General features: G+C 41.0%; 1 protein-coding gene across 1 annotated transcript; it reads right to left on the reverse strand.

Moving 5' to 3' along the window:
• Positions 1-17,543: 17,543 nt before the first annotated feature.
• On the reverse strand, positions 17,544-27,461 carry cyp21a2 (cytochrome P450, family 21, subfamily A, polypeptide 2; the record flags this gene model as incomplete). Its single annotated transcript, XM_080768305.1, has 13 exons — positions 17,544-17,791; positions 18,356-18,459; positions 18,703-18,869; positions 19,231-19,344; positions 19,680-19,832; positions 20,069-20,155; positions 20,775-20,885; positions 21,112-21,207; positions 21,392-21,546; positions 22,574-22,663; positions 24,317-24,508; positions 25,431-25,556; positions 27,413-27,461. The coding sequence occupies 13 exons, from the start codon at positions 27,459-27,461 to the stop codon at positions 17,544-17,546; spliced, it is 1,692 nt and encodes a 563-aa protein (XP_080624431.1).
• Between the last annotated feature and the right edge of the window lie 365 nt (positions 27,462-27,826).

The raw sequence follows: 27,826 nt of genomic DNA on the forward strand, positions 1-27,826 counted from the left end.
TAAAGCTACATACGTTTTATGTCTCTCCTGACAGAGGCAATCATGCACACTTAAATAACTTAACCCTGTTCAATCTGACAGCAGGATAGAACATGTAACTCCCCACTCTCAATGGAAGAGTATATACCGGTAGACTAGAGCACCACTAGAGCACCACTGTCTGCAGATGTAGTTGTATTGTATGAACAGGCTCTACACATGAAGGTTTATTATTTTGTAACCAAACAGTAGCTTAGGTTGATTCATTTCATTGATTTATGTTGCAGACATCATATAAGTGCTCAACAAGGGTCAGCCATTATTCATGATTTCGTTTTGCTCATTTGCTCATTTCACAATAGCGTAGGGGCATCATAAGACTGGGTGTGACCACATACAACCCTGTAATGATTATACAATTACCGGTAGTTTGTTTGTATAATCTCAAAACAAACTATATATCTGTCATGTCATGTCATGTCATGTCTGGAACCCCTTTTATCAAAGGAACAGATGTCTCCAACAATGTTTAATCATTCCCAAAGATCACAAAGTTTAATACCAGTCGGACACTTCTTAAAGATGTTATGGATTAAACACACATAGTATTAACCTTTGATAGCTCATTAATCCACACCTCCCTCTCTCAGGTCCCCTGGCTGTGTACACCAAGGCATCCTCTAAGTACCGACTGTCTTTGATCAACCAAAGCCCCTGGATGCAAGAATTATGATGACATAAAGATAAGATATGATTGATGCATGAAATCATAAAAAATAATCACAGACAGTCACGTGTTATACTCTATGACAACAAAGGCATATAAATACTTTAACATGACCTCCCCAAGCTAGGAGAGAAGCCCGAGCACGAGTTCCCATGAAGTGGTGATTTTCAGGTGTGGTAACATATGTTGTAATGAACTAGAGCTTTTTCTACAATATATTATTAAGTACAATGTTCTACCTCTGCAATGAACCGCATGCCATGCAGTCATTTGCATTGAGTCAGCGATGTCACTTTTCTTAACAATGTTGTAGTCTGTCTAAGAATATTGTGTGTGTATTTTCAACAGGTTTGTGTCAGATCTCCAGGATGTGGACCATGATGAGAGTGTCAGCTGTTCTGGTGGTTCTGTTCATACAGAATGTTAGTGGAAACAGTGCAGGTAAACTGACTCTAATGTCCTCTAGTTGGTATGGGCTCTATCGTATCCCATTCTTTACCCACAACCATTAAACACTTTCCGTGAATTACACATTTAGGAGCTTCCACTGTGCGTAAAAGTTATATTGCAGCCACACAACCCACTATACATTTGCTGACACCTTTATTTGCTGGTGGAGGTGTGTCTGTATAGGTTGTTTCCCTATATTTGTTATCTTATGCACACAGGTTTAGGACAACGGAAAGTGGGTCTTAAGTTCAAACCACCCGTAATGCGAATCCGTTTGATAAAAGAATGCGCTCCTGATTTGGAGCTGCCTCGACGCAGAACATTCACAGCTCAGAGGTCTCGTTCTGTCTTAATTCTCCACAAATCTCTGTGATTGTAATTTTCCTATAATCAGCAGAGAGACCTATCTTGCGTCAGGGGCACTTTTTCCTTAATTTGCCACCGCCTAAATCCTTAAAACACCTCCGCTAACCATTACATTATGCATAGGTGTGGTTTGGGCGTTACGCAAGTTAAACCAATCAGTGTGCCAGGTGCCATTGCCTTTAAGAGACCCATTATCCATAATCCATTATGCCCTGGAATGAGCCTTATGGAAGAGCAACGCATTCAGCCTTGGAATACATTTTTATTACAGAGGGTTGTTTTGTGTGTCCAGTATCCCCCCCACCCCCGTGCCGTTTCTTTTTCTTTCCTTTTTTTCTCAACCGCAAAGAACCATATGCACCAAAAACACACGTTTTAAAAATTCAAAGTGCTGTGTAAGAAGTAACGTTCGATCTTTCATTTGGTATATAGATCGCGATTGTACTGCCTCTCTATGAAACAATATCAAGCGAAAACTAAATGTCCATAATGTTCACAACTTTCAAAATGTATAGCCATAATGAATGACTAATTGCTTTCACAGACACAGGACCAACTTTCCTCAGCTGTGAATCATGCCATGATGAGGCTAAATGTCTGGAGTCACCTGTCAAAACGGAGAGAGGCGACAACTTCAGCCAATCAGTGTCCTGTGTGTGTAAAGATGGCTTTGTGGGTGACGGCCTCACCTGTTACGATGTAAAGCTCTGCAGTGATTCCTCCTGTTGTCACCAAGGTTACAGATGGTCACCAGAGAAAGGCTGTGTGGATATTGATGAGTGCTCCCTCCCTGAGGCACCCTGCACCCATGGCTCTCTCTGTGTGAACACACCTGGCTCCTTTGAGTGCCTCGTGCATCTCTCCAAGGACAGATCCGGTGTTCATTTTTCCTGTGGCAACGTGGTTTGTCCATTAGGTCAGGACTGTATCAACTCTCGCTGTGCCGATCCCTGTGATCACCACACAGTACTGAATGATGCCTGGAGAGCAACAGATTATAGTGATGGTACCGTGCGCTGTGACAACGGTGGTGTCAACTGGCAAGGGTGGTATCGACTGTTCCTGGGGAGAAGCAGTGCCCAGATGTCAGAGACATGTGTAGAAAAAAACATGTGTGGAACACATGCTCCTCTATGGATAACACAGCCTCATCCAGCAGTGTCCGAGGGAGTTGTACGACGCAGCGTCTGTGGTCACTATTCAAACGACTGTTGCCTATTTGCGTCACATCCCATCCATGTGAAGAACTGTAGGAACTACTATGTCTACAAGCTTGTAGCGCCAAATGGCTGCGCATTTGCCTATTGCGCAGGTAAAAGTGGTGTATTATTATTATTTGTTTTTACAAAATATGAATCTATAATATTATATTACAAAGTTTGTTTGGTGACATTGAACGCATGAGTGCTTGTTTGATAAAGATGCACTTTAATAATTCTCCTTCTTTGCTTTTACCTTCCTATAGATTTCTCCTCAAATTATCCTGAACCCACTCCAGCTGTCACTCAACCCCCTCCAGCTTCAGTTTCTGCCCTCATTTGTGGTCAGAGTCAAATCCAAATTGGCCTGAATCTATATAACCTGCAGTCCTCTGGTCTGAATGGATCCTCTGGCCACCTGGCCGACCCACAGTGCTCATCCTTCACAGAGCATAATGGAACAGTGTGGTACCAAGTGGAACGTCAGGCTGACACCTGTGGGAACATATTGACGGTGAAGATTTGTCTGATAACATGTTGCTGTTTTACATGATTGTCTTTGACAGCTGTAAAGTCAGTTTTTCTTTTGTGCTGTCTGCCACAGTGATGATGTTGGCCACAGTACACTATGACTTTGGAGTTGGAATCCAAACTTATTTTTGTGGTTGGACAAAGGTTGTTAAAGGAGTTTACCATAAAATAATCTTGTCGTTCTGTTTAATTATGAGGTGCATAGCCTACTGATACTTTGTATCCAGCTAGATGATTCACTGGACTGACTATTCACTTCAGTTAACCTCTGTCTTTCAGACCAACAACACCCATGCCATCTACTCCAACAGTTTGTTTATCTATCATGCAAATAACACCTCACTTCCTGAGAGGGTTCCATTCTCCTGTGTCTATCCTCTGGAGACAGAGACCAGCCTAGATGTGGCTATCCGACCAAACCTTGAGTAAGTAAACTATTTTCAATAATGCAAATGACATAGTAATGAATATACATTCAACATTAAGAACATAAACATGTGTGGCCAATGTTTCATATGTCAAGACAAACTGCAAAATGTGTCTGCTAACAGTGACAACCGGACACATGACCAAACCAGAGATACAGTTTGATCCTTTAAATGCTGTTTCCTTGACAGGCTTGAAGGTGCAATTTCAGGTGTGGGTTCCCCAGCCAGTGCCTCCATGTCCTTGTTCCAAAACTCCAACTACACAGAGCCTTACCCAGCAGGCCCAGTCACCCTGCCAGTGGGCTCTGCCCTGTATGTAGGAGTATCTGTAGAGGAAACAGATCCAAGGTTGGTGGTCGTTCTGGACGACTGCTACGCCACTCACTCCTCCAGCCCTGATGACCCCACGCGACACTTCCTCATTCAAAACAAGTAGGTTTCATTATTGTGCCACAATAAACAAGAAATTAAAGAGACGGTTAATTGGGTGGGAGTGTGGCAAACTATGATGTGCTTGAGGTGCTTATTATTATTAGTGTGTGAATGTAAAATGGCAATCCTTCAAAACAATAAATGAATAAGTAAATTAATGAATTAATGAAGAATGAGGGATGAAATAGTAGTGATGTATTTTCTTCAGGTGTCCTACCGACCGTCGTCAGGTGTCAGTGGTTGAGAGCGGCTCTTCCCTACAGGCTCGTTTCTCTGCCCTGCTCTTCCTGTTCCATGGAGACTACAGAGATATCTACCTTCACTGCAGCCTCCACCTGTGTGACCAGAGAGCCTCCTCATGTTCTCCTGTAAGTTTCACATTTTCTTTCCACACTGCTGTTTCACACCAGACAGTTAAGTCAGTAGCAAACTGTGTGCTTACTGCTATTCCTTCACCATTCAGGTTTGCTCAGGGAGGCGGCGTCGCTCCATTTCCACATCCTTCAAACCCATCACCATTGGACCAATCAGCTGTGAGTATCAAGAACAACAATAATAACAATAATAATAATATTTTATTTTATTTTATTTTATTTGTGTTGACATCTCAATATAATTAAAGTTGATAACATTTGTTTTTGTTTTGTTTTCTCTTTCCATTGGATCTTTAGGGGACAAGCTAGTGGAGTGAACCAGTGGACATCTTTAAATGATTCCAATATAATTCCATTTGCTTACATTTTATATGATGATGACAAAAATGATGATTTGTTTTTGGTGTGTAGGATTCATAAATATGCTATGATTAATCTAATGATTAGGTATAACTAATCATTAACAATGTTTAAACAATTAAATGGTATTTTGATTGATTAAATAAAATGCATGGAATGGCAAATCTGTGTCTGCTTCTTTAAGGTACTAGTCCCAAATAAAACATTTATGTAAATGTAGAAATATATGAATGCTCAATGATAAATAAATAAAAACATATGTATGTAGCCTCAAAGTTTATAAAAGTAGTATTGTAAGAAAACACACTGATCATTGAAAAAATATCCTTGACATCAAGTATGTGTGTCATAACTAAATAATAGTGAAAAAACAAGGTGATTCTGACATCAACTGTCTATGACTATGAATCCTCCCTGAGAAAATATTCTTCTAAATAGGAGGAAAAACCTTCGATAGGGCTTTAACATACAGTACAATACCACAAATTAGTTAACACTAGCCAATCAAACAAATGATTAAAAACAAATTATAATTTAGCTTTATTTTGTTAGGCTACGTGTTCAACACTGTCTGCTGCACATAATGCTGAGCATTGCTAACTTTGATCCATTATAAATGTACATAATTATATTTGCTGTTACTGTACTTCTTGCATTTGTGAGGAAAGGATATAATTGGTTCTATAGCGGCACTCAGTGGTTACTTTCAGCCATGACACTGTCACACAGAAAACACTTCAACATAGAAGTTGGCAAACTGAAAATTCAGGTATAGAACAACTGGCAAGTTTGGATCATTAACCTGCAGTTAACAGCAGCATCATTTCAGACAGAGACGGTGCTACAGATTAGTTATCTCATTAGAAATGTGACACAGGTGTACGTACTGCCATAGTGCCATCTCAAGGTACAGCCAGGGCCAAATTAGCCATTGGGCTGGCGGAGCCGGGGCCCCTAATTGCAATTCCAATTGCAATCAGCTTGCCTGTGGATAAACACAGCCCTGGTCATAGCACATAGACCTTAGCTCTGGTCCATAGCCGTAGGACTTATAGGCGCGATTCACACTCCTTTTTTAGAGCCGAATAAAAGTCGGTTCGGCTCTGTAGCACCAAGTTATTTTTTTATATACTTTTTGGGATTTTCTTTAATAGTACAGTACTACAGTTGCAGCAAAGGTCGTCGGGCTCGGAGCTTATACAGGTATGTGGTATGTGCCTTAACAACTAGGCCATTGGAGCCCCCAATTAGTAAATTATTTTTGTAGGTATTTGGGCACCCACAGATTTGATTTGTGTTTTAAACTTGAATGTAAAGTACTTTGAATTGCATTTCTCCAGGAAGGGCGAGATCCGGTAGCGACCAACGACCGGAAGATTTCATAGTACAAGTCTGTTGTAAATTTTAATTTATACAATGCAGTTCATAATTACTCATCTTTACTGACTGACTCCACTGTATTATGGTGGTTGACAGAGGCTAAAGTGTTGTGTCAGTTGTACTCCAGGTGTCTTGTCTCAGTACAGATCACCTTTATTTGCATGCATAGGCCTACTTGTGAGGTCAGGCTCCGAGACATGGACACTTTCAAAGAAATGAGAGAAACATGTTTCTTCACTAGTCCGATCCAGAATAACACAGTTTGCCGGCCATGCACTGCTAGTACAAAGCTGACAATGAGGTTATATCTTTCTTCTTCTTCTCTGGAATCCTGCCTCAAAGCAGACCAGAGGTAGAAAACTGTCGTTCCCTAATGTCATCTCTAGGGACACATGCATCAGTAAGTCTTGGATACGTGGCACTAATTGAAAATAGGAATATTTTACTGTAGAATGATAAGATGACTCCAGTCTTTGACTTTACTGTAGAATGATAAGATGACTCCAGTCTCCATGGGAAAAAATAACTTTTATTCATGGCTTTCATAGTAAATGTCCAAAACACAAATATACAAAAATCATCATAAAGAAGGTTTATTTGTCACTGCAAGTGAGTTGAGTGGAATGTTAGTAGTGAGAAATTATTCATCGGACTGTGCAACAGCAACACAAACCATATACAACAATAGGCCTATAATTTAAAAATTATATGTATGAGAATTATTTGCATAGTGATGAAATAACAGTGAAGCTCTTGAACATCCTGTTCTCCTGATTGTTGGCATCAAACAGAGCGTGGGATATATCTTCGTTTCACAATGCGCTACAGACCCTATAGGAGGTGGATCACTGATGTGGAATGCAGCAGAGCACACCGTCAGCTCCCAGTGAGTTTACCACAATATACCACACCCAAACCATGCTACTCTGAGTTGGCAGTGCTCCGGATGGCAAAAAAGTCACAATATGACAAAGTTCTCGGGAATATAATGAATGATTTACGATTTGTAAATCTACCTACTCTACCGCTACAAGTGCCACTGAGTTGGCTCAAGCGGACTTCACAACGTTCGGCACGGCGACTCGCTCACCTAAGGTCACTCGGCTGTGCTTCCGGTGGCTCAAGTCCGCTTGAGACGGCACGCTTTAACAGTCAAAAACACACACTGAGAACTGGACTAAATGCGAAGGGCCTAAAAGTCAACAAGTGCCTTATAGTGCCAAGGTCGAGTTAAGTACTGTATGTGCTATGAATTCCTTTAGTGTTAATCAGAGGTCGATGATGATAAGTTGGACAGAACAAACAAGGCCTTGAGTCCAGTTGGTATACACTCACTGGATTCTCACAAAGTTGACACACACCAAGCCAACTTTGCATGCATGCGTGTGTGTCGGGGTGCGCAGGGGGGGATTCCAGCCAGAATGACTTTAAAATATATATATAGTTTGTTTTAATTCTATTTTATATGCATATATGTGGCCAGTTACAGTACCGTTTGAGTCATCTTTTTACTTCTCTTTGAAACTTGTTGAAGCAGAAAAACACTCCCCCAACTATAGGTTAGCTGCCATAGCATAGTTTAGTGAAAAATGTGTCTTGCATTAAACTCAACTCAACTTAAAGTAGGCAGTGGCAGTGGTGGGAAAAGTACTAAAAGTACTATGTATTAAGCATAGGCATTAATACGCTTTGAGCTTCGGCCTATACCTTATCGTTCAACCAAAAAAAAGACACACACACACGCACGCACGCACGAACGCACGCGCACACACACACACACACACACACACACACACACACACACACACACACACACACACACACACACACACACACACACACACAGAGACACACACACAGTTTGACAGGGGTGAAGGCAATGGATAATCACACAATAAAGAGCCAAAGGCTTGTTTCCATTGTTGTCCATAAACATTCAAACATCAAGCAACAAACAATGATACAAAAAAGATAGTTAAAACATGTCTGTAGCACCTTTATCCAAAGTGCTTTACGCACATTTTACATTCCAAAATTCACACAGTGACAGCCCACTATAAACTGAATAAAAATACAAATAATGGAATCGAGCATTTCCCGTCAGTGTGTCGGGCACCAGTGTGTGTCGGGCACCATATACTGTACCCAGGTCTCGTGACATCATGTGACATCAGGGATGGAGATTTGGAGACCCTGATGTCAAAGTAGATGCGACCTGCTGTCGAAGTTAAGCCCATATATGGACATCCCTGATGGCATCACTATTGGCCAGCAACTCTATCTGACCTCAAACCTCAAACCCTTAGATCTCCATATATGGATAATTTCAGAACCTGTTCAGACATTCCTGTTGATCCTTCCCCATCCATCCTTCCTCTTCAATGTCTCCCATTCAAACTCTAGACGGGCCTGCCCCAAAGTCATTAGTGCAGCCGCACCCGGAAGCCGGCGAAAACAAATTAATTTTAATTTTCGGGCCTGTTGAGAACTCTGGTCTAGCCATATCTCCATATATGGTGGCGTTACGTGTCACGAGCCGTGATTTCACGAGGCGACGAAGGCGTGACCATATATGGAGGCGTGATGTCATGAGGCATGACCATACATGGAGGCGTGATGTCAACAATAATTACAATAATAATTATAAAGCCAAAACTAAAACGAACAACGAATGAAAAGGGCAATACTATTAATACCCTTGCTTCTGGTGCACAGGTGCTAAGTTCCCACGTGTTTGTTTCTCAGCCTTTGGCATGAACGCCAACTTTTCCCACCCAATTCAGCGATAGAAGTTCCACAGAAACATGTTGACATTGACAGATGTTTGGTTGGTACGTACCACGGTGACAACCTCATACTGTATATAAAGAACCCTTGTCAGCACACCAAGGACACTCAGCCTGTGACCTGTTGTCTGAACCATCTGGTGAACCATGGTAAGAAGTATTTCACTGACCTATATTGAGAGAAGATGGATTTGTATATATTTGACTATAGTGCATGCAGGGACAGGGGTGCTTTAACATTTTTCAAAGGGGGCAATGTTTGAATAAAAGAGCTTCATACTGTACCATACTTGTCTGGACCACAAAAAGTGACATTCCAACACAGTACATAGTATTCAATACCGTACAGTGCAATAGTAATAGTCTTTTGTTGGCAGCTCAGATTAGCCAAATGTAAGTGCTTTTTCATATTTGTGCACTGCATTACTATTATATTTATGGAAAATGTAATTGTCTTTTGTTCATTTAGCAGTGTAGCCAAATATTAGCGGGTATGACAGGGTCTTTACAAAAATAGCTTTTCTTTCAAAATTTATGAAACAACATTCAAGGTGGGATTCCTTACAAATTCTACTGAGAAATAGTCTATCTTTCCAGGTTCATTTCCAATAGGAAAGAAGCCGTGGGCCAGATAAAATCTAACCTCGTGCCATGAATTGCCCCTGGTCCGCAATGTGGACATGTTGGAAACTAGACATTTGATATCCTTATGCTGACTACTAGTATAACCAAATCTTATTTAATTTCGTACAAAGAATCTTGAATTAATTGAAGAGCTATTTCAGTTTGGGTTGAGACTAGGCCTATTTACAGTATGCAAGTTGTCCTGTGAACTTAATTGTTGTTATAATAGTCACCTGGTTCTCAAAGTGCGCCAGGGACACCGCAGGGGCCCTTGAGTGAGTGGTTTCCAGGGGGTCCCCAGCAATTTAGTTAATCTAGTATCAAAATCAGTTTAACCACTTTAACCCAATATGCAAGTTGTTTGAAAATAGCTGATCTACGAGCTCACAATTTGCCATCTTGTATGGGGGTCAAAATATGTTTAGCTATCAGTGGTCAAATAATCATCAATCTGGGGGTCCTTGCCCTGGAAAGATTTGAGAACCACTGTGTTATGGTGTAATTGTAAAAATTGTAAAATATTTTGCTTTCCGTCCAATTTGAAATCCTAGCCATTGTATGACGTAGTGTTGGTCCTCCTGTGTGTCCTGAGCCCGGTGGTTGTGAGTTCTCTGCCAAGGGACTGTGATGACGTCCACAGCCTGGACAGCAGTGCTCTGAGTGGGGTCTATAACATCTATCCTGTTGACGATGATACTGCTGTGTCTGCCTACTGTGACATGGTCACCGATGGAGGAAAATGGACCGTAAGAATGTTTTAATTTATGTCAGTTATGTCATCTAACTGCATTATGCAGATTAAAATTCTTCTTCTCATTATTATTATTATTATTATTATTATTATTATTATTATTATTATTATTATTATTATTATTATTATTATTATTATTTTATGAATTTAAAGTGTGTGACAACAAGTCATATCCATGGGTGGCACTGCATGGCAACAAGTTAAAGGTTGTGACACCAACAGGTGTCACTGTTGCACAGCCTAACACACAGACACACACACAGGCCAGGGAGGAGGGATTGTACAGTGCAGTGCAGTGCAGTACAGTACAGTACAGTACAGTACAGTACAGTACAGTACAGTACAGTAGTACAGTACAGTACAGTACAGTACAGTACAGTACAGTACAGTACAGTACAGTACAGTACAGTACAGTACAGTACAGCACCACTCACTTCAGACGGGTCTGATTTTTGATAAAATGTTGCTATATATTCCGATACCAATCATTACTATAGTATAGAGAGTGTTTGTTTACTAATAGCGTACTCCCCATCCCTCTCCAGTTGTTTAATAAACAGGAAATACATTTTCAGGCAAGTTGCCAATTTCAGCCAATAAGGATAGACTACCTACCCATTTATCAGCGTCAATGCTATAGTGTTCCAGTTTCTCACTTTGTGTCATCACTTCCACGTTTCAGTTGCTTATCCTGTAGCCTCTATAGTTCTCTGGATCAAATCGGTATCCTGAACCAAGTTTTACGTCGAAGAGACAGGGAGACCAGGGAGACCCTTTAAAGCACTATAGTACTCTACAGCAATGATTACTATCATAATATAAAATATCACTTACTGCAGTTTTAACTATAGCTTTCTCAGTCTCTGAAGAAGTGACAGTATCTGACATTTTGCAGAAAACTAAAAGAGTTCGTACTTCCATCTTTTGTTTATGATATGACCTTTAAGTGTCAGTTAAACTGCTTCAATAGGCTACTGACACTATTTATATACACATGTGAGATATGCATGTCTATAACATTTGACACTTTAATAAAATTGAATTGAATTGAATTGAAACTCAATAATAGCATCAAGTCAATGTTATTTATATTGGACAAGCAGAGCTTATGTCATTCAGTCATCATACTTCTATCCCCTATATTTCCCTTTTTCTGCCTCTCTCTCTCTCTCTCTCTCTCTGTCTTTCTGTTATTCACTTCCCCACAGGTTTTTCAAAGACGGGTGGATGGCTCAGTGGGATTTACCAGACTATGGGACGATTACAAGAGAGGTTTTGGCAATGCTGATGGAGAATACTGGCTAGGTAAGAAGCATAACATGTGCTGTCAGATGCAGAGATATTTACTTAATTCTTAATTGACATTAAATGAAAGAATGTCCTTTTAACAATCTTTGAAAAGTTGTAACACTGTACTGTTTAGAAACAGTTAATAAAGTATGCAATCAATCAATCAATCAATCAATCAAACGTTATGTAGTGATTCCACTGAGCTGGAATGCTGGATTTGAACCGCAGGGGGTAGAGAGTTAAACCAATCAGATTGCTTCCTATGAACTACCTGTTGTATAATCTGGGTACTTCTAACACCACTGGTCTTCATGTCCTGCAGGGCTGGAGAACATCTACTATCTGACCTACAAAAGAAGTGAGTTGAGAGTGGACATGGAGGACTTCAGTGGGAACACTGCTTCTGCTGAGTACAGCAACTTCTACATCAACTCTGAGGAGCGTGACTACACAATGCACTTTGATCTTTTCAAGGGTGGGACTGCAGGTATGTTTGATATAGTATAGGAGAGGAGTGATTTCGACAAAAGATTTAGAACTACTCCTTTACAAGTAAAAGTTTGGAATTCAAAATGTACTTGAATAGAAGTACAAAAGTATTGGCATCAAAATGCACTTACCAAAAGAACTCACTGTGCAGAATGTCCCATTTAAAGTTTTCAATAAATATTTAGAAAATAGCAGATCTACAAGCTCACAATGTGTCACAGTGTGATGCATTGTAAGCTTGTAGATCGGTATTTTCAAATGGCTGAGTGCTGATGTGGGTAATAATGTAATTAATGTAATAATAATCAAAGTAACTAAAGTACAATATTTGCCTCTGAGATGTAGTAGAGTAGAAGTAAAAGTATTTGAAATTGAAAATACTCAAAATTGTACTTAAGTGCGGTACTAAAGTAAATGTACTTAGTTACTTTACACCACTGGCTTTCAGACACAAATTAATAAATGTATGGCTACCTGCAACTATCCATTATTTTCTTTAGTTATATTCTTCACAGATATATCTGCCACATAATGGTAACAGACTATATTTGCCAGCATTGGTCAATATCGGTATCAGGAAATAAAGCTGACATAAACCGACATTTATCTGTTGTTGATAAGCATCAATTTTGCGCTGGCTATGTTATCTGCAGCCTATACCAAACTGTGGATTCTGAACATGTATTTCTTATAATGAAGATGTATTTGTTTCACTGGCACAAAACGGGGAAATAATAACACCAAAAACTAAACAAAATAAACAAATATATCAGCTAAATTGTTATTTTCACTATCGATATTGGCCAAGAATGTCCATGTTGCCGCATCCTATACTTTTCTTGGTGATTATTCATCATCATCATCATCATTGATCATCATCATCATTTATTTTTCTATATATATACACACCAGTCTGGTGCAATGCACAGGTCCTGGCGGTACTCCTGGTGAGAGCAGGAGTGGACCTGGTGAGACGTACTGTATAGGAGGGGCTCGGACAGGAGTCAACCCACAGAGCCTAGTTCCTCCACATGCCAGAATTGTGCCTCCCAGTCCCGGCAGAGTAGTTCCGGAGTGGATCCAACAGATTGTGTGGCCCTGGTCTTTCCCTAGTGGGTCTGATCGAGGGTAGCTACTGGGACGTAAGTCGGGACTTGATCACCCCGGCTGGGTCATCCGAGTGAGGGTTATGATGTTCGCAAGACCCGAAACCCTGATGACCTTGGGATACATCACTGAGGATACGTCCCAGTTGCATCCAAGTGATGTATTTTCGAATAAAGTTGTCCTTTATTTTAAAGGACAACTTTAGTTTTTTCAACCAAGGTTCATGTTTTAGGTTGTTAGTAGAGTAGTAAAAGATGAGTGTTAAATTCTTTTCATTTGCTGCTTTCTTTCATTTTAGCGTTTTTATCTATTTTTGACAAGGGGCCGGGGGCATTCAGTTAACACGTGGCTAATTATGTCTTTTTGAGTTTTTGTAGAAAAATGTAGTGAGATTTCTTCATTGTTATTTACTATAGTCCTACTAGACCCCAAAATAAATGACATTTGGCCACAGTTCTGAACGAACACCTGGAACCTAGGGGGATGCACTGTGTCATATTGGCTCAATCATCAGTTTGTCACCTCCTCCTTCACATTCAATAGATCCTGTGATCTTTTGTGGCCAGATGTAATTTCCTGGGGTCTAGTAGGACTATAATAAATAATAATAAAGAAATCGCCGTAAATCTTTGTAAAAAGACGTATTTATCCACTTCGAATGCCCCCGTAAAATAGCTAAAATCCTTAAAACTAAATAAAGCTGCAAATGAAAAAAGTTAACACTCACCTTTTACTTTCAACAACCTAAAACATGAACCTTGGTTGTCCTTTAAACTGATGATGATGATGTGGTCAATGTTGAACTGCACTTACCTTCTGTTTTTAACTCTCTCCACAGGTGACTCACTGGGCTATCACAATGGACGCAAATTCTCCACTCTAGACCGAGATCATAGTTCAGGAAATTGTGCAGGAATACGTTTTGGAGGGTACTGGTATGGCAATTGTGCGGTTTCAAATCCCAATGGACTTTATATGTGGGGAGTTTATGACAGAAATAATGAAATTGGTGTTACGTGGAATGCTTGGAAAAGTCACCTCTATTCCCTGAAGTCCATCAGCATGAAGGTCAGACCTATACCCAGAAGAGAAGAGCAGGATGAACAGACAGGTGAATAGATCCATTGCAGCAGGACAGTCCTGTATGACACTTCAGACACATGGTCAGACTCACCCATTAAGACCTGAGGTCGATTCTACAAATGCAGTCTAAATCAGTGGTTCTCAAACGATTATGTTTCTTAGTGCCAGGGACCCCGAGAAGAGAAGATTTGTGTTAAAAAAGGCAAATTATTCTAAATGTTTCACGAATTTTGAAACATTAAAGATTTAAAATAAATAGGCCAATCACAATGAGGACTTTTACTTTTAAGTATGATGCCAATACTTTTGTACTATTACTCAAGTAAAATTTTGATTACAGCCAGGGCTTTAAATAAGGGAGTATTTCTACACTGTGGTACTGTTACTTAAGTAAAGCATCTTAAGTAAAGCCTTACTTCTTCCACTACTGGTGGAAGACACTACCGTGACAATACCGTGTCACTTACCAAATAAATAAAATAAGATTTGTGTCTACAAGCTAAGACTTCTAATGTTTATTATGACTCCTGAACCTTCATGTCTGAACTGCCTGATTACCTGGTTCTGGATATCTGGCTGAATCCCTGTCGGTTAATTTAGATTAATGGCTATGACTCTGTCTCATCCCTGTCGGTTAAGATTGATTGATCTCATGACTCTTGCCTGGATACTGGATTAAGCCCTTGCATTTATTTCATATTTCTAAAACATTATAAACCGTTTTTAATTGTGAAATTTGGTCATATCATGAGTGAAACTAATTAACTCAATGTTATTCCCTTCTCTGTAATGACTGTAATAAAGCAAGCAAGCAACATATATTTTTTAATGTATTTCATTCATTTATAAATACCAGTTTGGAGGCTATAAATTCATTATTCTGTTACTTAGTTTATTTTGTCTTTGTCATGGTTTATCACAGCAGTTGTACACAGTATAGATTTTAAATGTTTCTGAGGAACGTACTGTGTAAATCAAGTGAACATACTAAATATATAGATTGTGGTTAATATGTTCCCTATCCTACCGTATTTGTTATACAGCTTCATTTAGTTATCGTCTTCTGTAAACTAAAACGTTTTGTCAATCACTGTTTTTGTTATTACATGAGTTTTAGTTAGCAAATACTATACAGTATGTGAAGTTGCCCGAACGGCCAAGGCTCCAAAAACAGTCAGAAATGTTAGTTACGGGTTTTTATTTTCCTTTAACTCCTCCACCAACATCCAGAACAGATTCAACAGGGTGAAACCAGAAAAATAACAATAACAATAATACTGAGAAAATAAATTAACACTTGAGCAAACACTATGAACAAACCCCAAATGGATACGAGCTCTCTCAGGCTGTACCTTGTTCACACAAGGCCCTGCAGCTCTCCCTCAGGGATGTTACCTGTGTCATGGCCCACATCTAACTGACTCGCCTGTCCCTGCAGCCTCCTTTATATAGGAGTGGATCCTACCACTGGGCACAGACTCACTCAGCACATTGCTTCTCAATTACATTACTTCACTAATATAAACACTTCCATCAACAACCCCTTGAATACACAGTAACCTAAACCTTCTCAATAATGTGTTACCAGTAAACAAGTATAAATCAGAATGAACACTCCATGACAATTACTCAAAGCATAAGGGGGAACACCCCTCTCCTCCACAGCACCTTCCTCCCCTTCTTAAAGTGCCAGCACTGGAGAGGCCATACACACTGAGGTTGCAATAAACACAGGTTAATAAACTGAATGTTCTCCCTTTGTGTATCATTTCATTTGTATTTTGTACATCCTGTAAATGCATACATCAACAGTATTGACGTCACATTACATAATAGGACCTGTCTGCCCCACTACCCACAGTCTGTGTGGTGTGTGCGTGCGTGCAATGTCCTTAATCAGTGTGTGTGTGTGTGTGTGTGTGTGTGTGTGTGTGTGTGTGTGTGTGTGTGTGTGTGTGTGTATAGGGCACGGGCTGCCCCGTGACACAGTACTTTTGTAATTTTATTCAATTCAAACTTTGAATACAAGGCCTGCAACAGCCTAGGATACAAACTTTGTCAGAAGAATGAAATAAATACATTTTTGTATCTACTCATGTATATCCTGGTGTGCGGACTCTATCCACCTTTAAATTGAAGTCCAAGTGTTGCCTGCAGTGCACAAGGCAGAAGAAACAGTCTTAAGATATAAAAGGTTCATTACTGAAGGATGTCTTGTTTATTGCGACATGATGTGGAATCTGTCATCAGTATAAGTATATTATTCAGGAAATTAGTCATTTCTCCATCTCATTCTCAACATCATCAAGTGGATTACAAAAGACAGACACCACAGTAACAGACTGTTAGTGACGACGAGGACTGGCACCCATGCTGTGGTGTCAGTTCCCTGAACAAGGTAAGAAAAAAGAGGAAAAAAAGGCAAGCACATTGTATTAGGGTGCAGCTCATCACGCATGAAAAAGAAAGAGGCCTGAGAAATGACATGCAATATAGAATAAGAAAATGAGGGGAGGAAAAACTTTGAAACTGATATTAATCCTCAGTAAGCCAGACAGTCCGCTGTGGAAGTAGGCAGCCTCGACTCTCTCTGATGTCCAATTAAAATAAATTCCTCTAATGGAATAATCTTAAGTGTATAGCTTTATCTCAATCCTTTGTTATTAAATATTCAAATTTGTCATCCTATCCCTTTCCCTTTGGGTATAACGGTGTGGTCACTGTGGTGGATCTTCCTCTGTTGGACTGTTGCTGGGATGGCCGACAGAACCACAGGGGAACAGGAGCTTGTTATCTTAGTAAAGACACTCGCAGGACGGCCGACTAGCACAGCGGTCGCCATCGTTACAACTACAAGTGGGGTGGACCTTGGACGAGACAACTTTAGACGAGACTATCTCCAGGGGGACAATTTGTGTTGTAAATGTATATCAAATTGCTCTACATGTATATCACAACATGAAAACAATATATAAAGTGCAGAAAATTACTCAAAGAAAAGGTGAGTGGTTAACTTGGACCAGGATGTTCCACAGTATGTGATGAATGTGATGAAGATAACAACATTATGCTGAATAGACAATTTAGACATCTTAAGGTTTAACGATTATTTAACAAATTAGTTTCATGCACATTTCCACACACATTCCGAACTTCTTATATTAAACACAGAATAAAACACTACAGATTAAGTGGCGGGTCTTGGGCGAGCTATAACGTCATAGGATTTGACCTTGAGCACCACACTGGCAACTCCTCTCAGGTCTGGCAGAGAGGCCTCATTCTCAGGAGGAACAAACTGGAAATCTCTCAGCAAGTAGGCAGTGAACAGAAAGAGTTCCACTTTGGCAACGGATTCCCCGAGACACAGCCGAGCACCTCCTCCGAAAGGCAGCATAGCACGCGTGGAGCCACCGCCTCCCTCCAGAAATCGCTCTGAAAGAGAGAGTGGCTAGTGTTAGCGTTATATTTGATTGATGTAGCAGGGATCTATTTGCTAGGAGGGAAGTGAACATACAGTATGTCCGATCTGGTCATTCATATGGCTACTGTGGGGATATGTTTTGTCCCTGCATGCTTCTGCTCAGACTGAGTAGAATCATTTGGGGTAAAGGTCACCCTGTGCCCTGTGCTATAGGTGTGAAGGTCGCATATCGGTCTGAACTGAACATATATAGTAATTAGTATATCGTCTCTCTCGGGTGGAAACCTAATTATGTCCAAAACTTTTACTATTCAAATTCAAAAGTAGCAGATATACAAGCACAAATGCATTTCAAGCTTGTGGATCTGCTATTTTTCTGTGTGACGATATAGTATGATCAAGTAGGGCATTAATTTACGAAAAAACACAAAAGGTTAAAATATGGAGAAAGGAGGTTTCTGCCCGACAGCGACAATATACTGTTTGCTGTATGGCTTAAAGTAAGTTCAAGTGGTTAAGAAAATGTCTAGCCAAGTGAAAGGAATGGTGTGCACCCCAACCCGCCCAGGAAGGACCTGGTTTGAAGTGAAATGGGTCAGTCCAAACTGCAGGGTCGTGGTGCGCTCCGAACAGGTTGGGAATGATCACTGTGTTCTTAGGGATGAAGTAGCCTGCAATGCTAAACACATACAAGGCACACAGATTAGATCAGTGGTTCTCAATGTTGGGGTCCAGACTCCAGATCAAAATTGCAGTTCAAATTTAATTATTTTGGGGGGTCGTAGTGGCCTGAAAAGGTTGAGAACTACTGCTTTTTCAGGTCTATATGTATAGGCTACTACTGTGAAAACAAGCCTCAGTCAAGAATTAAATTAGAATCTATGAAAAAATGATATGTACGTATAGTATTATCAGCGCTGACCTGCTGTCTCTGATGGCTCTGTGTGGCACTGCCAGTGGAGCTACGGGTCTCAGTCTGAGCACCTCGTTGATCACAGCGCCCAGGACGGGAAGGCGGTGTCGGTCGCTGTACGTGGGGTAGCGTCCCTCCAGCACCGTGCACATCTCCTCATACACTCTGCACTGCAGCTACCGGTCAAACATTTACATTCTATCTGAAGACCATTCAACCACTTCACAATTTACAACATAAGCATTTAGCAGACAGTAGACACTCATATCCAGAGTGACAAAGAGCGAGATCAGAACAAGCAGAGCTTTGAAACAAAGTATAGTATATCAGGAAAATAATCGGTTATATAGCATTCTTCACATGTGTAGTCAAGAAAAACAAATCCAAGTTACAAAAACGTGAGAACATGTGTCCAAGGTCATTATGGTATCTGCATATATACCATCTATTGCAAAAAGTGTGCTAGGGGCGTAGGGTGGAGTCTGAAGAGGTGAGTGCTAGGGGGGTTATGTGAAGTCTGAAGAGCTAGGGGGGTACCTCCGGTCTATGCAGTAGGAAGGCAACAGTCCAGTTTAGCCAGGCTGCAACTGTCTCTGTCCCCCCTATGATGAGGTCCACTGTGGCCATGTGGACATGGCTGTCTGTCAGCACCTATACATACATACCCAAGGACAACATGGATTCATTATGCAGCTATTCAATGTTAATGTTATTAATTAAGCATTCAATCGTGAATGTTGCTTCAATACCAAAGAGGATGCTGAAATTAAGCTGACTTGAAGAGGGTAAATTCAATTGAATTCAATTATTTATTTATTAATGTATACATATTAATAAATATCTTGGGGGGAAAAAGAGGGAGACATTTTCAGACAAATTGAATACAAATAAATTAATTAACATCTTAAGATCTCTCAATGGTGCTTTTAATTCCAAGCTGATGATTAGTGCGCTGACCTAATAGCTGAAGGTCAACAGGTACCCACCACTTCATGTGTCGTGTCTGGTGATTGGTTAGTGGCTCCATGGGTTGTGTCTGGTGATTGGTCAGTGGCTTCATGGGTCGTGTCTGCTGATTGTTGGCCGGTGGCCAGCAGCAGAGATCCTATGATGGCATCTTTGCATGTCTTCTGTTGTGACTGTGCAACAAAACAGTTGATTAATAGCCTACAGTGTGGCAAATAGAAGACTAGCAGCCTGTAGGCTGTAACTAACAGCTTCTTCATCCACCACTCTGAATATTATGGATAGATGGATGGATGGATGGATGATCTATGCGTCCATCTGTCCGAAGTCCGTCTATCTTGAGTAAACAACATGGTCATTGACCGCTCTTCAAATCACATTATGTTTTTCCATTTTGTTTGTTACAAACCTTGTAATCATTTAGCTGCGCTCGTATCATGTCATCTCTCCTGGCAATCTCTTGAAGGAGTCGGGAAAATGGCGGATTGGGGAATTTCTTTACGGAAAGATCAAATTAAAAAGTTGAAGCATCAAGTTGAACCCTATATCGTCCCTATACGTGGCATGGCATGACAGGCTAACATCCAGAGATAGAAAATAACTGATCAAAATCAGAATTAGCTTTATTTTCACACCGTTTTACAGGTAAAACCAATGTTTTTGTGCATGTTCCCATCATGTCATTTTTCCAGGAAAAACAAAGAAAGGGAATAAGAGAGGGGGAGGGTAAGGAGATCACATCAGGAAAATAAACACAGTTTTTGAGCGTAAGCGTAGATAAGATTATATATAAAGGTGTGTGAGCAGAGCAGCTGCTGAGCAAGACTCACGCCTTGCTCAGCATTCTTATGACAGACTCCATGCCATGCCATGCCATGCCATGCCAGAGTCGGGGGTTCAGGGCCGGGTACTCAGGGTCAGAGCCATGGTGCACCCTGATGAATGAAGTTGAAGTGGTTAATGTGTTGGATGTGGTGTGTGTGTGTGTGTGTGTGTGTGTGTGTGTGTGTGTGTGTGTGTGTGTGTGTGTGTGTGTGTGTGTGTGTGTGTGTGTGTGTGTGTGTGTGTGTGTGTGTGTGTGTGTGTGTGTGTGTGTGTGTGGCTGGTGGACTCACCCGCAGCAGTGGAAAGGAGTCCAGAGCAGAGATCCAGGAGGAGCCCCACAGTGCGACGATCTGGTTCAGACAGTCGTGCAGACTCTGCAGCTCCTCTGAGCTCTTGTCATACTGCAGTAAAAAAGAATGCTCACATTTGTTTACTTATGAGGAAAAGTATCAGTACTGCAATGTAGAAATGCTCTGTTACAGGCCAATTGTGTTCATATTGACGATCGACACACGGTGGATTTCGCTCTTTACCACTGCGCCACTCGAGCATTCTCTTTCTGGTCTGTTTTGATTTCCTCAGAGGAAAAACACACTCGGCCACATGGGAGGACAGCTAGTTACTCACTTCTTTTTGGAAGACTAGAGTAGTGATCACATTGCTGGCTGCTACAGTGAAATCCTCTGACAGATCCACAGCACTGCCCTGATAGTCCATCAAAACCTGAAGGGTGAGAGAGCAACGATGGAATGACATTTTTTAAAGTGCTAAGTATTGATGCCGGTTAAACTGGTGATTTCTTTCCCCTTTGTGTTCCGTGACCTGTACATACATATCAATTGGGGGTCCATGACATGAAAAAGGTTTGAGAACCACTGATATAACTCTATTAACAGGTGCTCTGTACCTGTCGCAGGTGCAGAGCCTGCCTCTCGATCACACCGTGCAAAGACCTCTGAGAACAACGCTGCAAGGCGCCGTGGACCAGCCGGCGATGGGCCCTCCACTCCTCTGTGTAGTCCCCCAGAGAGATGGACCGGCCTCCCCACGACACAATGTCTCCTGATTAACACACCGAATCCACGGCAAACGAGGCAGTGAAGTAAGCAAGTAAGTAGGGAGTACATTTTTATCAAATATAGTTATTTTCACAGAGATATGTGGTATATATTTCATACCATACAGGAGAGAAAATGTGCACGGCAGACAGACGACGAGATGATGTTCCTTGATGATTTATTTCAGAGTACACAGCACAGCAGAGCATAAGCTTACCTCCGACGGCCTTCGCCGTCGGGGAGAATGACCAAGTTACACTCAAAGTATAGGTATTAAGTACAGTTTCACAAACGTGTTCACTGTTCCTCTGAAGACCCATTGATCAACCATTATGCTCCCAGCTATCAACATCAATTCTATTGTTACACAAATTGCAGCAGGAACAGACAGCAAACCGTAAACAAACCGAATAACAAAGGCAGGCCTTGTAGACAAACTGACTGCAGAATACATTTACATGAGATATCGTTTAGAATTATTAGAAACCACAGATATCTCACAGTGCTTTACAGTGGGATTAAAAACCGTACATGAGTTAGAACAGAAAAAGGCTGTGCAATTCATCTCGAGGAGGACAGCAGATAATAATAACACAAGCATGGAAATAAAATCAAGTAACTTCTGCAAATGCTTGTTCGAATAGTAGCATTTTCTGGTTGTTCTTAAAATGGTCCACAGAGGCTGCAGCTCTCAAGAGCTGTGGAAGAGTATGCCAAAGTTTGGGAGCTACAGCCTGATAGAATTAATCACCTTTTTAAAGGAGAATTACAAAACAAACTCCATCTCTAGCAACATCTTCGACATTATGAAAGACAGATGTAAACTAAAAATAAATAATTGTCGAGTGATCAAAATAAGCCATTTAGTGAGGGAAAACAAATGCCACTGGTTCATGGATACAATAACATTACGGTAAAATAATAGCTAGTCAGGAATTCTCCTTTAAGTATTCTGGGTCCTGACCACACTGTAGCTAAACATTTAATAATTAATTTGTGGTTGACCCTTTTCAACCTGTATGTTTTTTTACCTGTGTATGAAATTGGTCTCCCAGCAAAGTCTGACCATTTCTTCACCAATGCTTCTCTTATGACATCACTGCTGTTTAGCACCACCATGGCTATAGGAAGACAAAGACACACGAGATGATTACATAATGGAAAACAAAACAACAAATGTCCATGTTCTGGAACCTGACCTCTTTAGTTTAGACTATATGCACCACCTTGTGGTTGGTTTGTGTTATTTCTTCCTCTTGTGTGAATGGTATGTTCCAGTTCATGGTATGGTCCAGTTTAAGTTTGTCAGGGCAAATTGAAAGCAATTTAGTTCATTCCCTCATGGCATATGAGAAGCAAGCATGCAGCAGAGTGTTCTCCACAGCTCTCCAACGTTATGTGTTTTGGTGTAGATATGTCTGTAAGTAAACTTAAATGTGATAATGCAAACTGTCAAAGAAAATGTGTCAGTTGAGTAATGTGAACTAGTCAATTTAGTTGTCTACATGTTGGTCTACAGATTATCATGTACCATGTTAGCTACAGGAGTGTGATTGCATCAGCTATGTGTACATGTTTTCATGACAAACTTGACTACTAGAATCTTTCGACGGTAGTGGAATGTCGACATATACACCAACAGTGAAGTACGCAATTTCAATACAAGACCGGAAAATCATTTACATCTCCTAAAGTTCTGTACGGGTCTGTGTCAACTTTCCATCGGGTACAGGAGGGCTCAGCTATGGAACAGCTATATTGAGATCTCGTCACAGTGTACTTCATATACTCATTTTAAATACAGGCTTTTAGGACACATTTGATTAATCAAATTAAATTGACACTCACACTTGAAATAAATAAATCCATTGCTGCATCAAAAGTGACCAGTAAGCAACCTCGCCCTAAAGGGCGAAGTTGCGTGCACGCAGCCGCCTCGTTGACGGCAGACTGCTGGGCGAGCGCAGGTGCTTTGGCATGGGGGGGTTCAGATCAACATGGAATGTATTTTGTACTGCCCATATAAGGAGCATGTCTTGAGTGTACAGGGCTTTATGAGGCCAGATGAACATAATGGAATGTCAGAACATATCAGCTCCATACAGTATATGGAGGCTTTGGGGCAGGCCCGTCTAGAATTTGAATGGACAGGTGGGCCTATTGAGAACTTACTGGCCATATAAGGAGCATGTCTTAAGTGTACAGGGCTTGATTAGGCCAGACCAATAACTTTGGGGCAGACCGTCTATAGAGTTTGAATGGACAGGTATAAGTCAAAAGGGAGACATGGAAGAGGAAGGATGCATGGGGAAGGATCAACATATGGAATGTCAGAACAGGTACTTCTGACATATATCCATATATGGAGATCTGAGGTCAGATGTAGAGTTGCTGGCCAATATTGATGGCATCAGGAATCTCCATATATGGACTTAACTGCGAGAGCAGGTCGCATTTACTATGATCAGGGATATCCATCCCTGATGATGTCACGATGACCAGGGCGGGCACCATATATGAGGGCTGATGTCACGTGATGTCATGATGACCTGAGCACCATATTTGGTGGCTGATGTCACGTGATGTCATGATGACCTGAGCACCATATATGGTGGCTGATGTCACGTGATGTCACGATGACCTGAGCACCATGGTGGCTGATGTCACGTGATGTCACGATGATCTGGGGGCTTTGCCATGTGACGCACTGACGGGAAATGCAGGATTCCATTATAGTAAATGCAACAACTGTGATCATGTAAAGGATTCATTACTGGTGCTGCCACACTTGAGGCGGTAGATGCTGCCGTAGCGCTGTGCCAGGTTGGTCAGATGTATGGGCAGGTGGTCGTGGGCCAGCTCCTTCATGTTGCCCAGCAGGAAGAGGCTGGGCGGGCCGGGCAGCGAGGGAGAGGAGGACGGGCCAGGGAGAAACTGATAGAGATATTGTCGTAGTCCAGATGTCACTGCAGGGACACAGAGAGGGAACGGCAACGCAGAAATACTCTGTTACACGTAAAGGTCCAGAACTCAACATTTATTTGAGTAAAAGTACAAGTATTGGTATCAAAATGTACTTAAAGTACCAAATGTAGAAAGTACTCATTATGCAGAATGTCCCATTTCAATAGTAATTCATAGCAGATCTACAAGCTTGAAACGTGGTGCTACGCTTTTTGAACTTGTAGATCTGCTACGTTTGCTACTTTTTAAATTAGAATCCTGAAAAGTAACAGTTTAGGTGATAAACAAGTGAAATTATACTGATGAAACAAACAAACAAAATTAAGCTGATAAATGGGTTAAATCTTTTATCGTCTATATAACAAGGGTGCCCAAAAGACAGATCTTGATCTACCAGTAGATCGCACAGGCTGTGCAGGTAGACCACAGTTGACATGCCCCTAAAATATATAATTTAAATAAATAATCTGCCACTTGAATTAAGGTGACTTCCCTTGATTAAAAGACACCAAAAGGGAAGCTCAAACCCAAAATGCAATACTTTGTTTCCAAGAGTGTTTAACGTCAGGATTACAAAGTTAAAACCCTATACCAATTTCATTTCCCCCTTTATTTCCCATTCCAAGTGCATTTGCCTAAAATGTAACTATTTTCAGCAATGGGATAATATATATATTTTGGTGGCTAGATCTGGTTGAGCTATACCTCTCAAGTCTAAAAAGTGTGGGCACCTGACCCCTGGTCTAGAGCTGGAGACCCCTATTCCTATACATTCTTATTGTTATGATCAGAATTCAGAATATAAAGCTATCAGTTTATAAACTTTGCCCCAAAAATGTGGTCAAAGTAGTTTTAGAAGACACAATTGGAACGTTGACATTGAAATGTTAGTTAATTATGTAATGGTCAAGTATAATTAATTACCGTTTGACAGGCTTCCATTGTGCGTGGATGTGCCTCTCTGTCTGGACCTGTAGCTCAGCACGAGCCACAACAACACCACCAGAACCGCCGCTCCCACTGTGATCGCTGACATCTCCAGTGCCAGATCTGGACGTCAACACATCCAAAAGGTCTCATCACCATCATGCTCTGCTCTTTTATATTCTTCCACTCTACTTCCCATGCCTCTCCTCTCCCCTTCTCTAACCTGCCTGCCCTCGGTGTTTGTCTATTTGCCCGATTCAAGGAGGGCTAAATATTGTTGCAGGCCAGTGGGGTGGGAGGGGTCAAGGAAACATACTGTGTATCATCACTCGTGATGATGTGATACACAACAGGGAGCATAAGCTTGATAGATAAGGAATGAATGAATAGCAATAGCGGAGCGCCTTTTGTTTCTTTTCATCGTTGAAAACAGGATTGCGGTGAAGGAAAACAAACGTAATCCATTACCCATCATCACACTGGCATGCAGAAATGTAGGCTACTTGATACGACGTGACAACAGTCACTGGCCTTGGATGGCTGGCTTGAATGTTTATTTATCCTAGAATGATGGATGGAAGGAAGGAAAATGTGGCTTTCCAAATAGGTTTTCAACAGGTGGTCCGTGGACCACTGGTGGTCCGTGAAGGTCCATAGACTTGGCTCAGACTACTCTATTTTTGTTGCCCTAAAGTGCCCTAAACAAACATAGACTTTGCTGCCATATGACATGATTTCCGAAAGGCAGGGGCTAGCGTTCCTCAAAGATCTGCATGGTTTGTTTGTTAATATTGTTAGAGAAAGAAGTGCGTATAGAGGTAATGTCACAATTTACTGCATGGATTTGAGCCATGAGCCTGTACTTCAAGGCTGCAGTCTTTCCAGGTGAAGCACCAGGGACATTGCTTTTATGCCTTGTATCTATGCTCCTAAAGATCAGATACTGTTATAAGTGGAATCAGTAGTTCACTTAGATTTACGTCAACAAAGAGTCAGGAAGACAACCCAAAAGTATGTTAAACAAGTGCTTCTCATACATTTACATTTCAAGGACCCCCACTTTAGTATGCATGATTAGGCCATAAATCCCCATAACTCTTGAGAGTGTACAAATGTTTACATCTCAGAGTTACAGATCGGTAAGGGTTCATTTGCTTCCTAACTATCCTAACCCTGTACCCGTTGATAAAAAAGGTTTCACCTCACTTTTACCTGAAACTGTGTTCTGACAATAAAGCTGGCTGATTGATTGATTGATTGATTGATTGATTGATTGATTGATTGGTAAATGGTGCATTTATATAGCGCTTTACATAGATTGTGCATTACATTCACCCATTCACACACATTCATACACCGATGGCAGTGGAAACCATGCAAGGCACCAACCAGCACATCAGGAGCAATTAGGGGTTCAGTGTCTTGCTCAAGGACACTTCGACACTAACTCTGGGGGAGCCCGGGTTCGAACTGGCAACCTTGCGGTTACCATCCAGCCACTCCAGCCATCACAGCCAGAGTGAGGCCGCAGTAAATAAATGTTGTGTTGAGGCGTAAGTATGTAAGTAAGCATGTTTAATGCAAGGCACATTTATTTGTATAGCACATTTAAACACCAAAGCAATGCGCTTTACATGAAACATGAAGGGAGCATATAGTCAAGTGGTATATGAAATATGATTAAGGTTATTCTGTTTCTTAAGGTGTTGTTTTGAACTTGTTTTTCTCCCCACTGAGCTAAAGGGCCCATATTTCAAGGACATCTCAGCTCCTCTACAGGCCTTTAGATAAACTGAGGAAAAACACTCACTTCCAAGGTGATGGTTTCTTTATTGTAATGTATGTATTTCTTTATTGTAATGTAGTCACTTAACCTTCAGTTAATCACTATGGCTTTGGGGTCTCTGTTATTGACATGAATGACTAAACCCTTTTACTATGCGACACAAAAACCTATAAAAGTAAGACAAATTGAGTACCTGCATTGAGACACATGCAGGTCAAGTGCATGGCAGTAACGTCCTGCATTTGCGGGTGGAAATGTGGCTAAATGTTCTAAACAGGTGATGATGGATGTGTGAAACTAAAAGCATGTGGTTTAACACCTTTGTGGAGGGAACTTTAAGTGACACTGTATACACTACTATTTGTCTCATAAGCTGCTGACATGACTTGGAAAAGAGCTGAGAAAAACACATTAACCACCTTGTGAAATGGTGTGGATGGTGGGGGTAGTGAAGCAGGTGAGGGGAATTGGGAAGAAGGAAGTGAGGGCAGCTACTATGTTGACATTACGTTTAACCTCATGCATGATGTGTATAAGTAGATACGTTTGTTTGTTTAATTTAAAGATGGAGTGCCACGATTTTTTTTCACCATAAAACATATGATCA

The sequence above is a fragment of the Protomyctophum bolini genome (genome assembly GCF_963924005.1).
Source record: "Protomyctophum bolini genome assembly, chromosome: 7".
Taxonomy (NCBI): domain Eukaryota; kingdom Metazoa; phylum Chordata; class Actinopteri; order Myctophiformes; family Myctophidae; genus Protomyctophum; species Protomyctophum bolini.